General features: G+C 43.0%; 1 protein-coding gene across 6 annotated transcripts in view; it reads right to left on the bottom strand.

Annotated features, from left to right (window-relative positions):
* LOC115136823 (BCAS3 microtubule associated cell migration factor-like) overlaps positions 1 to 14,533 on the bottom strand; it is a 362,747-nt gene that overhangs the window by 204,955 nt on the left and 143,259 nt on the right. For all 6 annotated transcript variants that reach the window (XM_029672640.2, XM_029672643.2, XM_029672642.2 and 3 more), the window contains 3 exons: positions 10,403 to 10,527; positions 9,898 to 10,063; positions 6,348 to 6,448 (listed from right to left, as the gene is read on the bottom strand). In XM_029672640.2, coding sequence (XP_029528500.1) covers positions 6,348 to 6,448; positions 9,898 to 10,063; positions 10,403 to 10,527 — 392 coding nt within the window. The remainder of the gene's footprint in view (positions 1 to 6,347; positions 6,449 to 9,897; positions 10,064 to 10,402; positions 10,528 to 14,533) is intronic.

Genomic DNA, 14,533 nt, shown 5'->3' with positions numbered 1-14,533 from the left:
CCGTGTCAGTCTGTGGTGAATTTGTTTAATGTGGGAATGACTAATAAAGTTGTCAAGTTCTCATCTGGAGCGCACAAGGCGCTGCTGTCTCTTTTGCCCCCTCTTGCCTTTTCTCTCCCTCGCTCTCTCGCCTTCTCTCCCTCGCTCTCTCGCCTTTTCTCTCCCTCGCTCTCTCGCCTTTTCTCTCCCTCGCTCTCTCGCCTTTTCTCTCCCTCGCTCTCCTGCTTTTTCTCTGTCTCTCTCGTGGGTAGAGCAGGTGTTGGGAGGCTTCTTAAGGAGATGTGCTTGTCGGCTTGACACCACACACAGCAGTGCTGTAACAAATACCTCGACTGACCCTCTTCCACTGTAGAAAGGCTGCCCTCGTTTCCCTAAAAGGTTGCACCACACTGCTCTCTCCTGCTCTGGAGAGACGGGTGTGGTGAAGGTGTGTGTGGTTCCTAGCCAGATCCTTTGATACCTTAGGTTGCTCTCTAATGGCAGAAGAACAAAGCCTGCTTGTGTTACTTATTAAACAAAATCATTACTACCCTTCCTTCCTGTATCCCTCTCTCGCTCCCACCCACTCTACTCTTGCTCTATGACCCCTTGGGGGCAATAGCTGTTCCCTAATTAATTATTGATGCTTTGGAGCAGTTTCTGGCTGGCTGGATCGGGTTACGGCGACAGGGGCGGAGTGGTTCCATTGGCCTGAGAGAGCCGGACAGGCTCCTGAGTGGGGAGGCAGTGGTCATCCCCAAGGGTCAAGCACAGTCAGACCTGGCTCTGTGTGTTGTGTGTGTGTATTAGGGAATGCAGGGATATAGAGACAGACTGAGCCAACCAAACATTTAAAGACATATCTACCAGAGTGAGTGGCTGGATTGATATATAGATAGATCGACAGAGAGCCATTGGTTCTGATGTTTTTACTGTCATTAGGGACTCTTAACCCTTTACACTCATGGTAATTAGCCTATATGGATAGGGATCAATTGAAATGCAAAAGCATGGTAGCAATTGAAAGGTAAGAGTTTGGTAATTATGGGAACATTTATTATACCAAAAGTTGAGGACAACAGTTCACCTGACACAAGAATCCAAACATTACACTGTTGACTTTACATGTACTTTTCGCCAAATTTGTTGATAACAAAATACTCTGCATTCCTTGAGTAACATAAGAATATTCCTGGTAAATGTGGGGTAGGTGCAACATAAGACGAACAAATGACAGGGGTTTGAGAGAGACGACTAACTGGTGTCTCCAAGTTTCCAACCACCTCTCCAAATAGTGCAAGGTTCCTTAATAATTTCATGACTCAAAGAAGTGTCTTCACACTATAGGTGCTTTTTTTAAGCTCTCCTAGCTGTGCCGTTGAGTTACTAAAACAAAACCCTGCACCCCCACCCATTACTGTGTCACAATTACTGTTGTTCCTTATGCAATCCCAAAACAACACATTATAAATAGCAATCTGGGTCAGGTGGGCATCATTTGAAAGCTTGTTCTATTGCCAACATGACTGGCTAAGTTATACAATATTGTTGAGCATTGAAAGGAGTCATGAGTGCATTCAGACGTGTGTTCAGCTGCAAATTCTCTTCACAATAAACAAACACAGGACCATTCTGTTCAGGACAACTCAGGGTGTGACGACATGTCATCTTGTAACTGTACATTAAACACAGTGATCATAAACGTTGACACTGTATATGACATTAGTTTAATGATATGCAAATGAGTGTCCAAATCTCCCTATAATCATCGGGGGGGGGGGGGGTGTTAGCAAACAGAGCTCTACTCTACCTTCAATAGGGAAGTGCCATAACATACACGAAAACGTTTCAGTCCAGTGACAACACAATGTGAAAACAGTGTACTAATTAATCATCACAAGGCGGCATATTTGTTTTAGTGATGGTTGATAGCAAAGATTACCATCTGAAATGACTATTATAACCATTCCTAACAAGTAGAAAAATTCATAATTGGTGGTGTTTACCAGGCTAATCTGATTATTTATATATTTTATTATTATTATCTGTGTTATTCTTTGTTCTGGTAAAACACACTAAAAAACAAGTGATTTTAAAACCTTTCCTAAGCGATCTTAAAGAGCCTGTGTCTCTGTGGCTCTGAGAGGATGTGGTCTAGTTCTGCTGACCAGAGGAGAGACTCAGTGAGTGGTCTGGTCAAGGCCAGTAGCAGTAGGTAGTGCAGGGGTGCGTCCAATATAGCACCCTAGTACCTATATAGTTCACTGGTCAAAAGTAGTGCACTATATCCGGAATAGTGTGCAATTTCAGACAGAGTGAGTTGTCTGACGGATGCAGGTAGCAGTAACAGCAGGTATAGTGAGCAGACCCAGAACAAAGCAGGGCCAGGTATTGATCCGGGCTGACTGCTGACCTCAGGGCAAGGGCTGATCTCTGGGGAGAGATACGACTAATGATCTGATCTGTTCAGTGGTGGTCAGCCTCATTGTCTAGTTGCCTGGCCTGTCCCTTCCGTTCTACCTCTAACCTCTCTCTCTGTCACTCTCGCGCTCATTTGGGAAGCTCCTTTTGACAATTAGGCAGGCCCGTTGGGATAATGTCACGATCTGATAAGGCTTGCTTGTCCATGGCTGATCCTTTCCCACTTTCTCTTTCCCAAACCGCCCAGCGGTGAAGGTCAGCTCCTGCCGGCCTCGGAAGTCTCTCACTCAGCCAATTAGCGGTGATTGACGAAGCCATGGTGGAAGGCCCAGGAGACAGCCAGCCGCCAGTTACTACATTATGAAAGGAAGCTAGGGGCTAGACTTTATATTCGTATTGTTATCTTTTAATATTTATTGTTGTTGCATTGTCAAGAAGGAACTTGCAAGTAAGCAAACTAAGAATGTGTTCTTAACTGACTTGCCTAGTTAAATAAAGGTATACATTTTTTATGATTATTTTTATTTATTAATTATTATTATTATTATTATTTTTTAAATCCGCATATCGGTGCCCAAAAATACCGATTTCCGATTGTTATGAAAACTTGAAATCGGCCCTAATTAACCGGCCGTTCCGATTAATCGGTCGACCTCTAGTATATACCACTAATAAAACTTGAAACTAGGGGGAGACCAGGGCCTAAAAGCACCAGCGCAGCCACCACTGAGGTGCCTAGCCTACTCAGAGAACTCAGAGGAGCCAGCCAGAAGAGCAGGGAGGTAAATTATTCACGCCATGTTTGCCTCGGCGAAGTCTTGCGGCCGGGGAAGAGGTGTCTGAACACACACACGACAGACAGCTATGTAAATACAGCCCCCTCGCTTCAAAAAACATCAAGACCAGAGGTGGGAAAATATGCCCTGAATTTCAGGAATGAATGCTGCGAATAAGGATGGAAAAAGGCCTCACATTCATCAATCGTGTGGTGGTGTTATTCTAAGGGATCCGACCGCAGGATTAAATCTACTCTGACACCTCAGGGCAACACAAATTGGCCCTATTCATTCATTCATTTTGGGCCTTTTAGAATGAAAAGGGTCTCTGTTTCTCCTAACTGGCTTATTGAGCCATCCACACCACAGTGAGGATTCCCTGAGCCATCAAAGCTGGACTGAGACAGCATTTATGAGGCCAGCTCTTCTTCCTTATCGCCTCTTCATATCTCTCTGTCTCTGTGTCCCTGTCTGTGTGTATGTGTTAGTGTGTGTGTGTGTGTTAGTGTGTGTGTGTGTCTATCTGTGAGTGTGTGTGTGTGTGTGTGTGTTTGTGTGTCTGTGTGCACTTCTCTCTCGGTCTCTTATCATCCCCAGCAGTGTGGTGGGGCTGCTGTTTACCCGGCTGTGGCCCAGAGCAGAGCGGGCCCAGAGCGGTGCCAGTGGGCTGGGCAGATGGACAGGTGGAGATAGTGACCATGAAGTGGCGCCACCGCTGCTTTTATCACCAGCCTGCGAGGCTCCTCTCCGGCTAGGCTGGCATGAGCTCCATCCCTCCCTCCACAGCAACATGCATTTTTAATCACACCGGTCATCCAATATAGAGAGAGCAGTTGCTGTCAATCACACAACATGTAAACCCTCTAACCCCATGCTCTAGAAGGTTGTGGAACCCAACTAGGTCCCTGAATACACAGACTCATTTGCAGATCTAAAAGGGGCCCGTGATTAATCATACCCCTCTCCGTCTTTATCTTTGACACTTTTCTTTCATCCATCTCCGTTTCTCTCCCTCTCGCTTTGTCTCGGCTTCTTTCGCTTTCTTCCTAACCCTTTCTCTTTTTCCTCCTGTCACTATGTCCTTCTGGTTGTTGACGTTTGGGGTAGTATGTACTACTATGTAAACTAGACCCTGATAGTGTAGTTTGTACCGGAGCAGGGAGGAGAGTAGCAGCTTCTCCCTTCATAAGCCCTGATCTTTATGCAGAGGCCCACAGAGCCAACAGTGTGTGTGTGTGTGTGTGTGTGTGTGTGTGTGTGTCCTGTAGTGTAGCATAGCATAATGCATTCCGGGGTCAGATCGCCCGGCCTGGATCACTCCCTCTCTGCCCAGCCAATCTCTGGCGGGCTGAACGGAGGCACCGTGTTGTGAAACAGAACTTTCAGTCGATGCTCGGGTGCAAAGTGGAGGAATGAAAGATGGCACTCCATGAGCCGTAGCAGCATGCAGGAAACGACCCGGGGGCAGAGCAGAACGATGGGTAGAAGAAGTACAAGACGACAAATGATGTGCATATTGTATTGACCTGGGTGTGTGAGTACATTAGGGTTGGTGCTGCTTGGCTGGCAGGAGGAACGGGGGCAAGGGAGAGACAGACGAGGTGGGGCAGGCGGTGATATTTTGTCCATCACTAATTAGAGCTAAATGTGAGAGAGCACTGAGACTAAATCATTATGCCTTCTCGCAGGACAGAGTCACACTAAACCCAGCGCCGATGCCCGCTGCCCGACCCGTCACACCAACTTGACTTCATCGCTCTGACACTAGAAAGGACTATTGGAACTAATTTGAGAAAATATCCTACCCGCTCAGCCCTGAGCACTGGGAGAACGTCTACCTCCCAAATGGCACCCCATTCCCTATAGTGCACTACAGTAGACCATAGGGCCCTGGTCAAAAGTAATGCACTAAGTAGGGAATAGGGTGCCATTTGGGAAGCAGCCAATTTAGCGTAGAATAGAGGAGACAGAAGAACAGGCACACGGGAGGAGAAGGGGATTTGCCCCAACGGCACTTCAGGAGCTAATTACTGATTTATGTTTATGATTATGCAGCTAATGCAACAACGCACACTGAAACGGAGGATAAATTAAATGTGTGGCCATCCGTGTGCACTCTGCCCCCCAGAGTTGTCGTCTTCTTCCTTCTGCCATCTCCAGCCTCCACAGCCTTTCACATCTCAACCTAAAGTGCTTGGTGCTCTTTGTACTTGTTATTGAGTTAGGAGGAGTTTGGAGGCTGGCTAATTGGCTTCATTTGAATGAGTTGAGTGGAGTTGGTTGAGCTGTTAGCGTTGTGATGCTGACTTGTTCAGAGGAGATAGACAAAGAGACATACAGTGACAAAGGCTTGATTCAAAGTGCCGTACAGATGGAACAGAACGGATGAAAATCTGACAGACCAGAGCACTACTCAGATGGAGTGATGGAAAGCTGACAGTTCGTGTGATAAGGGATCTGAGACTAGAGCACTACTCAGATGGAGTGATGGAAAGCTGACAGTTCGTGTGAAAAGGGATCTGAGACTAGAGCACTACTCAGATGGAGTGATGGAAAGCTGACAGTTCGTGTGATAAGGGATCTGAGACCAGAGCACTACTCAGATGGAGTGATGGAAAGCTGACAGTTCGTGTGAAAAGGGATCTGAGACTAGAGCACTACTCAGATGGAGTGATGGAAAGCTGACAGTTCGTGTGATAAGGGATCTGAGACCAGAGCACTACTCAGATGGAGTGATGGAAAGCTGACAGTTCGTGTGATAAGGGATCTGAGACCAGAGCACTACTCAGATGGAGTGATGGAAAGCTGACAGTTCGTGTGATAAGGGATCTGAGACCAGAGCACTACTCAGATGGAGTGATGGAAAGCTGACAGTTCGTGTGATAAGGGATCTGAGACCAGAGCACTACTCAGATGGAGTGATGGAAAGATGTTGGATCTCCACTGAGGGTTTTACAAGGGAACAGGGAAGTAATGGAGGATGGCTGAAAGGGTCCTACTCCTCAGCATGTCACCAATAAGTGGGTGAAAACAATCTCCCATAGAGAGTCCTTCAGCTCTGGCACAGGTCTAATGGAGCTTGGCACACACACACACACACACACACGTACAAAGAGTACTTATATACACATACAGAGAAGAGTACACACACACACAGTGTATAATACTTACATCCAGCCAGGAGGTATTGGTAATATTGCACCAGGTCAGAGGCCAGCACCAGAGGGTGGTTGGAGAGAAAGGGAGGCTGCAGCTCATTCCACAGTGGAGTCCTGTAACAACCAAACAACATAGGAGAGAAACACACAACTCAATTACAGAGAAGAAAATATCAGGAGGTGTCCCAAATGGCACCCTATTCCCAATGTAGTGCACTACTTTGAACCATTTAGGACCCTTTTGGTGATCCACAATTACAAAATAGAGCTCTGGTCAAACAAAGGCTGCAGATTGAGGGCCAGATGTATAGAGCAGTGCCCCTGCTGGGTGTAAATAGACTGTGGTCCCTGGAGCCTGGCAGTACAGAGACAGATATAACATATGAAGGTGTGTATACTATAGTAGTTACATACAGTACTGTAGTGTACAACATGAACATCACATGTGTTTTGTCCTACATAGCAGTAGTCTGATTACAGAGAACTGGGCCACAGCAGCAGAACTTTATATCTGGTTCCAGCTGCTCATTTGACAAGGATGAATGGGATTCTGCAGCATAATATGTTTTCACTGTATCCAATATTCTTTTATAACTAGGTTATACATACAATATGTTAGAACATATATGACTCCTATAAAAAAAAGCAGTTTACTATGATAATGTCACACACACTACTGTATAAATCACACACACACACAACTGTACAATATATTACTGTATGTAAATCTTCATAACATGAACCACAGCTTAACAGAGCGGGGAAAACTGTGTGTGTGTGTGTGTGTGTGCGCGCATGTGTGTGTGTCAGTGGAGGCTCCTCAGAGAAGGAAGGGGAGGACCATCCTCCTCAGTGAATTTCATAAAGAGATACATTTTAAAACATTGAAAGTGATCCTTTTTAGATACAACTATACTAAATATATTCACGTCACCAAATTGATTAAAACACACTGTTTTGCAATGAAGGTCTACAGTAGCTTCAACAGCACTGTAGGGTAGCACCATGGTGTAGCCGGAGGACAGCTAGTTTCCGTCCTCCTCTGGGTACATTGCCTTCAATACGAAACCTAGGAGGCTCATGGTTCTCACCTCCTTCCATAGACTTACACAGTAACTATGACAACTTCCGGAGGACATCCTCCAACCTATCAGAGCTTTTGCAGCATGAACTGACCCGTTGTCCACCCAATCAAAGGATCAGAGAATGAATCTAGTACTGAAAGCATAAGCTACAGTTAGCTAGCACTGCAGTGCATAACATTTGGTGAGTAGTTGACTCAAAGAGAGAGAAGGACAATAGCTGAACTGTTTGAAACAAATTCATTTCTCAAAAATGAAGGACAAGCAAGAGCGTCATTTTTTTCCAGTTTCACTTCCTTAGCTAGCAAATGCAGCTGGCTAGTTCAGTTACTTAAACACCCAGCTCAAACAGAAGGATTCTATGTTAGCTAAGCTGGCTATGACCATCCAACACAAGTAAAAGTGAGCTTTTGGTTTTATTAATGTATTGCCACCGGGGACCGCCGGTGTAACTGCTTAGTGACTATACATGTTACAGCATATTTGTAGCGGGTTTACTAACGCATGAGTTCTATTAGCTATGTTGACTAGGATGTTACTTTAGCTAATATGGGGACAACAATGTAGGCTGATGATTATGATTAGATATGCTAGATGGTCATTATTAGATATGCTAGACGGTTATGATTAGATATGCTAGATGGTTATTATTAGATATGCTAGACGGTTATGATTAGATATGCTAGATGGTTATTATTAGATATGCTAGATGGTTATTATTAGATATGCTAGATGGTTATTATTAGATATGCTAGATGGTTATGATTAGATATGCTAGATGGTTATGATTAGATATGCTAGATGGTTATGATTAGATATGCTAGATGATTATGATTAGATATGCTAGATGGTTATTATTAGATATGCTAGATGGTTATGATTAGATATGCTAGATGATTATGATTAGATATGCTAGATGGTTATTATTAGATATGCTAGATGGTTATTATTAGATATGCTAGATGGTTATTATTAGATATGCTAGATGGTTATGATTAGATATGCTAGATGGTTATTATTAGATATGCTAGATGATTATGATTAGATATGCTAGATGGTTATGATTAGATATGCTAGATGGTTATGATTAGATATGCTAGATGGTTATTATTAGATATGCTAGATGGTTATTATTAGATATGCTAGATGATTATGATTAGATATGCTAGATGGTTATTATTAGATATGCTAGATGGTTATTATTAGATATGCTAGATGATTATGATTAGATATGCTAGATGATTATGATTAGATATGCTAGATGATTATGATTAGATATGCTAGATGGTTATGATTAGATATGCTAGATGGTTATGATTAGATATGCTAGATGATTATGATTAGATATGCTAGATTAGATATGTAGATGATTTATTAGATATGCTAGATGATTAGATATGTAGATATTTATTAGATATGCTAGATGGTTAGATTATTAGATATGCTAGATGATATTATGATTAGATATGCTAGATGGTTATTATTAGATATGCTAGATGGTTATTATTAGATATGCTAGATGGTTATTATTAGATATGCTAGATGGTTATGATTAGATATGCTAGATGGTTATTATTAGATATGCTAGATGGTTATTATTAGATATGCTAGATGATTATGATTAGATATGCTAGATGGTTATGATTAGATATGCTAGATGGTTATGATTAGATATGCTAGATGATTATGATTAGATATGCTAGATGATTATGATTAGATATGCTAGATGGTTATTATTAGATATGCTAGATGGTTATTATTAGATATGCTAGATGATTATGATTAGATATGCTAGATGATTATGATTAGATATGCTAGATGATTATGATTAGATATGCTAGATGATTAGATTGGCTAGATGTTTATTAGATATGCTAGATGATTATTATTAGATATGCTAGATGATTATTATTAGATATGCTAGATGATTATTAGATATGCTAGATGGTTATGATTAGATATGCTAGATGGTTATTATTAGATATGCTAGATGATTATTATTAGATATGCTAGATGGTTATGATTAGATATGCTAGATGGTTATGATTAGATATGCTAGATGGTTATGATTAGATATGCTAGATGGTTATGATTAGATATGCTAGATGCAGGCAAGAGTGTGCGAGGCGGTATGGAATGTGTCACTGTCATCTTAAATTTCTCTCGACCTGTGTGCACCTACGTTGTAAACTTTCATTCATAGGCTAGGTTGTAGCAACTTCATGATGGGTATAGGAAAATTAGAGTATTATGTAGCAGCCTAAACCTATCGATGTTACTTTGAACTGGATGAATGGAATATAAATGGCAGTTATTCAATATGATGTAATAGAAATAAGGCCATGCTCATTAAAAAAAATGTCCTCCCTAATCTTAAACTGCACTGACCGCCACTGATGTGTGTGTGTGTGTGTGTGTGCGTATATGTGTGTGTATATGTGTACGTGTGTGTGTGTGTGTGTGTTAGGAAGGGTCAGTTACCTGGCCAGGCTCCAGCAGGCCCGTGGACATGTGTTGAGCTCCAGGGGTGTGTCATCGCTGATCTTCTGGGCCGTGCTGATTGGCCGAGGCTCCAGGACGTGCTCCACCAGGGTGCCATAGCAACTGAGGATGTAGAGGGACTCCACCACTGACCGGCTGGACTGGTCTGAGTAACAGGAGGTCAATAGGTCAACGTTACGGAGTAAGAGGAGCACGTTATTGTGACTTAGCTAAGTGTTTTGTCTACTATGCCCAGCATCTCACTGAGTGGGTTCCTACTTCCCTGACCTTAATGTTGCGTCTACACAGGGGGCTAAGAGGGGTTGACACCCAGAGCAAAGTTTCCAGGCCAATGTTATTTACGATTCTCCAACAGATTTTGAACTTTTAAATGACCAAATGAAAACAAAATGAAAGTGTTTTAGTGTGATGATAGTTTTGGGGGTAACAGCTAGGATACTAATGCACTAGTGGGATCTAATGATGAGCCTTTACAGCCCCTCACCTTTCTCTCTCTTCATGTTGGGGTTGGTCATGTACCATGAGCGTGAGGCAGCAAAGACAGCAGCCACACAGAACTCTCCTCCACTGGACTTACTGGGGGAGATCTGAGGGAGAGGCTTGGCTTTGCTGCAGGGGGGGAGAAAAAGAGTGAGAGAGAGAATGAGCGAGAGAGAGAGAGAGAGAGAGAGAGAGTGAGCAAGAGAGAGCGAGAGAGAGAGAGTGAGTGAGAGAGCGAGAGAGAGGTTGAGTGGATAGGAGATCCCAGCCGAGGGGACACAGACACAGGGTACTCCTCTTAGAGAAGATAAAGGCTGGCGGTTTGAGTTGTTAGATGAACTAAAGCTGTAGTTAAAGAAAGAATGAGGAGAGAGAATTGTTGCCAAATGTTGTAGTGAGAATGATGCCAAATCTGGTTTGAGATATTAAGTTCAAACACTGCCACATCTGTGAACAGAAAACAAGCCAAGCTTGTAACACAATTACACTTCAGGCAATTTAGCAAAATAAAGAGATGAGGGCGACTTAAAATTAAGTACATTTGTAGCAAAATATATATATTTGCTCTGAATTGCCTCCAATTTCACTGTGCTCATGTCTGAACAAATTATTTATGTACTGGTCTCTACTATTCAGCAAATTAAAAACATCATTAGACCTAATACAGGAAATCTCCCTCATTCAATACAGGGTTCCCGCAGTCTGAACGGCATAGCGTGTGTGTGTGTGTGTGTGTGTATTCCCATGCCAGTAGATCAGGACTGCAGCTCTGTAGAGGATGTCCATGGTATTTTAAAGCCTGTGTTGCATGTGCTGCTAGTTGATTACATCCTTCCTTTTGTCATGAAGCACGCCATGTACACTCAAACCATTACAGGCTGGCCTGACCATGGACTGTACTGTACTGTGTTTGTGTATGTGTGTCCACACACTAATACACATGTGCCACGCACACACACAAACACACATGAATAGAAAAAAGTTTCAGCGAATACGTGAGGATGCCATAATGGTTATCACTTGCTTGAACACGTGCCTCGAATGCTGCTAGTCTCCCAGCTGCTTCCCCTAGTCTCACTTTGAGTTAGCCGTTTGAGAGAATTTATTGGGAGTTATTGGATTATTCAGACATGTCAGGACCGTTTGGATGAAAGAGAACACAGGAAAAGTTCAGTATGGTGATAGGGCTGCATATGCTATTGATCAGAGAACAGTAGCGGAGCAGCCTGGTATTATTGTCCAGCTCTATAACCAAGGTGGACAGTAAAACCCCCGGAGGAAGGGATGAAGGCTGAAGGGCCTGACACAGTCTGACACACTAACACAGTCTGACACTAACACAGTCCCACAGGAGAGGTTCACCTCTGATCTAACCACGAAGACCTCACTAACACATACACAAACTCACGCCAGCCCGCTTGAACACGCACAACCAACTGTACACACACACAGTCCAACATTTTGGAACACGAAAATTCTATATAATTAAATTATGTAATATTCAACAATTCACTTCAAAATAACCGGAAAATATGATTACGATATACATTTCTCAAAGATTTTTTATACTATGTACCCAAAGCTGTTCAATTTAATCCAGTGTGATGGCATACTGTCCAGTACTTGAACTCTTCTTGGCCTCTCAGCCTCAGTGACACACTAACAGGTGTTGAATGACCTGTTGTGGGCCTCAACTCTCCCTCCTCCTCTTCCCTTCAAACTGTCAGCAGCTCGTAAATTACTCCCTGGACGTGGGGGAGATGTTGAGGTCTTTGTTTAGCCGACACCGTGTGAAGGATGTTTCTGGGTAGAACGGGGGGTGCTCTAGACAGCGTTACTGGCTGTGTATTTATTAGTGTTGGAGAGAGAGAGTGAGGGGTGAGGCTGGATAACCAAATATCTACAGTAAGCCATGGAAGCAGAGGAGAGATGGAGAGATAAGACCATGTCAGGATATTGCCTTGGCTAACTCTACATCCCTCTTGCCTCCTCGGATCTGTCCATCTGTCCGACTGTCTGTCTGTCAGCGTGTCCAGGACATACAGAGCTATGAAAACATGCAGAACCTCTGTCGGACGGCCAGGGGTCAGCCAACACAGCACACTGCTTCCTTCTCACTCCGCCTTCCCTCTGTCTCGCTCTCCCTTATCTCTTCCAGTCACTCGCTCTACATTTTCTCTTCCAGTCACTCTCTCTACATTTTCTCTTCCAGTCACTCTCTCTCTCCGTTTTCTCTTCCAGTCACTCTCTCTCTACGTTTTCTCTTCCAGTCACTCTTTCTCTACGTTTTCTTATTCAGTCACTCTCTCTTTATGTTTTCTTATTCAGTCAATCTCTCTCTACATTTTCTCTTCCAGTCACTCTCTCTCTACGTTTTCTCTTCCAGTCACTCTCTCTACATTTTCTCTTCCAGTCACACTCTCTCTACATTTTCTCTTCCATTTTCATTTTCTCTTCCAGTCACTCTCTCTCTACATTTTCTCTTTCAGTCACTCTCTCTCTACATTTTCTATTCCAGTCACTCTTCCAATCACTCTCTCTACATTTTCTCTTCCAGTCACTCTCTCTACGTTTTCTCTTCCAGTCACTCTCTCTACGTTTTCTCTCCCAGTCACACTCTGTCAACATTTTCTCTTCCAGTCACTCTCTCTACGTTCTCTTCCAGTCACTCTCTCGACATTTTCTCTTCCAGTCACTCTCTCAACCTTTTCTCTTCCAGTCACACTCTCTCGACCTTTTCTCTTCCAGTCACTCACTCTACGTTTTCTCTTCCAGTCAATCACTCTCTACGTTTTCTCTTCCAGGCACTCTCTCTATGTTTTCTCTTCCAGTCACTCTCTCTCTACGTTTTCTCTTCCAGTCACTCTCTCTCTCCGTTTTCTCTTCCAGTCACTCTCTCTCTACGTTTTCTCTTCCAGTCACTCTTTCTCTACGTTTTCTTATTCAGTCACTCTCTCTTTATGTTTTCTTATTCAGTCAATCTCTCTCTACATTTTCTCTTCCAGTCACTCTCTCTCTACGTTTTCTCTTCCAGTCACTCTCTCTTTACGTTTTCTTATTGAGTCACTCTCTCTTTACGTTTTCTTATTCAGTCACTCTCTCTACGTTTTCTCTTCCAGTCACTCTCTCTCTACGTTTTCTCTTCCAGTCACTCTCTCTCTCCGTTTTCTCTTCCAGTCACTCTCTCTCTACGTTTTCTCTTCCAGTCACTCTTTCTCTACGTTTTCTTATTCAGTCACTCTCTCTTTATGTTTTCATACTCAGTCAATCTCTCTCTACATTTTCTCTTCCAGTCACACTCTCTCGACCTTTTCTCTTCCAGTCACTCACTCTACGTTTTCTCTTCCAGTCACTCACTCTCTACGTTTTCTCTTCCAGTCACTCTCTCTCTACGTTTTCTCTTCCAGTCACTCTCTCTCTACGTTTTCTCTTCCAGTCACTCTTTCTCTACGTTTTCTTATTCAGTCACTCTCTCTTTATGTTTTCTTATTCAGTCAATCTCTCTCTACATTTTCTCTTCCAGTCACTCTCTCTCTACGTTTTCTCTTCCAGTCACTCTCTCTTTACGTTTTCTTATTGAGTCACTCTCTCTTTACGTTTTCTTATTCAGTCACTCTCTCTCTACGTTTTCTCTTCCAGTCACTCTCTCTCTACGTTTTCTCTTCCAGTCACTCTCTCTCTCCGTTTTCTCTTCCAGTCACTCTCTCTCTACGTTTTCTCTTCCAGTCACTCTTTCTCTACGTTTTCTTATTCAGTCACTCTCTCTTTATGTTTTCTTATTCAGTCAATCTCTCTCTACATTTTCTCTTCCAGTCACTCTCTCTCTACGTTTTCTCTTCCAGTCACTCTCTCTACATTTTCTCTTCCAGTCACTCTCTCTACATTTTCTCTTTCAGTCACTCTCTCTACATTTTCTCTTCCAATCACTCTCTCTACGTTTTCTCTTCCAGTCACTCTCTCTCTACATTTTCTCTTCCAGTCACTCTCTCTCTACATTTTCTATTCCAGTCACTCTCTTTACATTTTCTCTTCCAGTCACTCTCTCTACGTTTTCTCTTCCAGTCACTCTCTCTACGTTTTCTCTTCCAGTCACACTCTGTCAACCTTTTCTCTTCCAGTCACTCTCTCTACGTTC

Source organism: Oncorhynchus nerka, linkage group LG11 (genome assembly GCF_034236695.1).
Source record: "Oncorhynchus nerka isolate Pitt River linkage group LG11, Oner_Uvic_2.0, whole genome shotgun sequence".
NCBI lineage: Eukaryota > Metazoa > Chordata > Actinopteri > Salmoniformes > Salmonidae > Oncorhynchus > Oncorhynchus nerka.
Note: the sequence above shows the minus strand (reverse complement) of the source record. Positions and strands in the feature narration are given on the sequence as shown.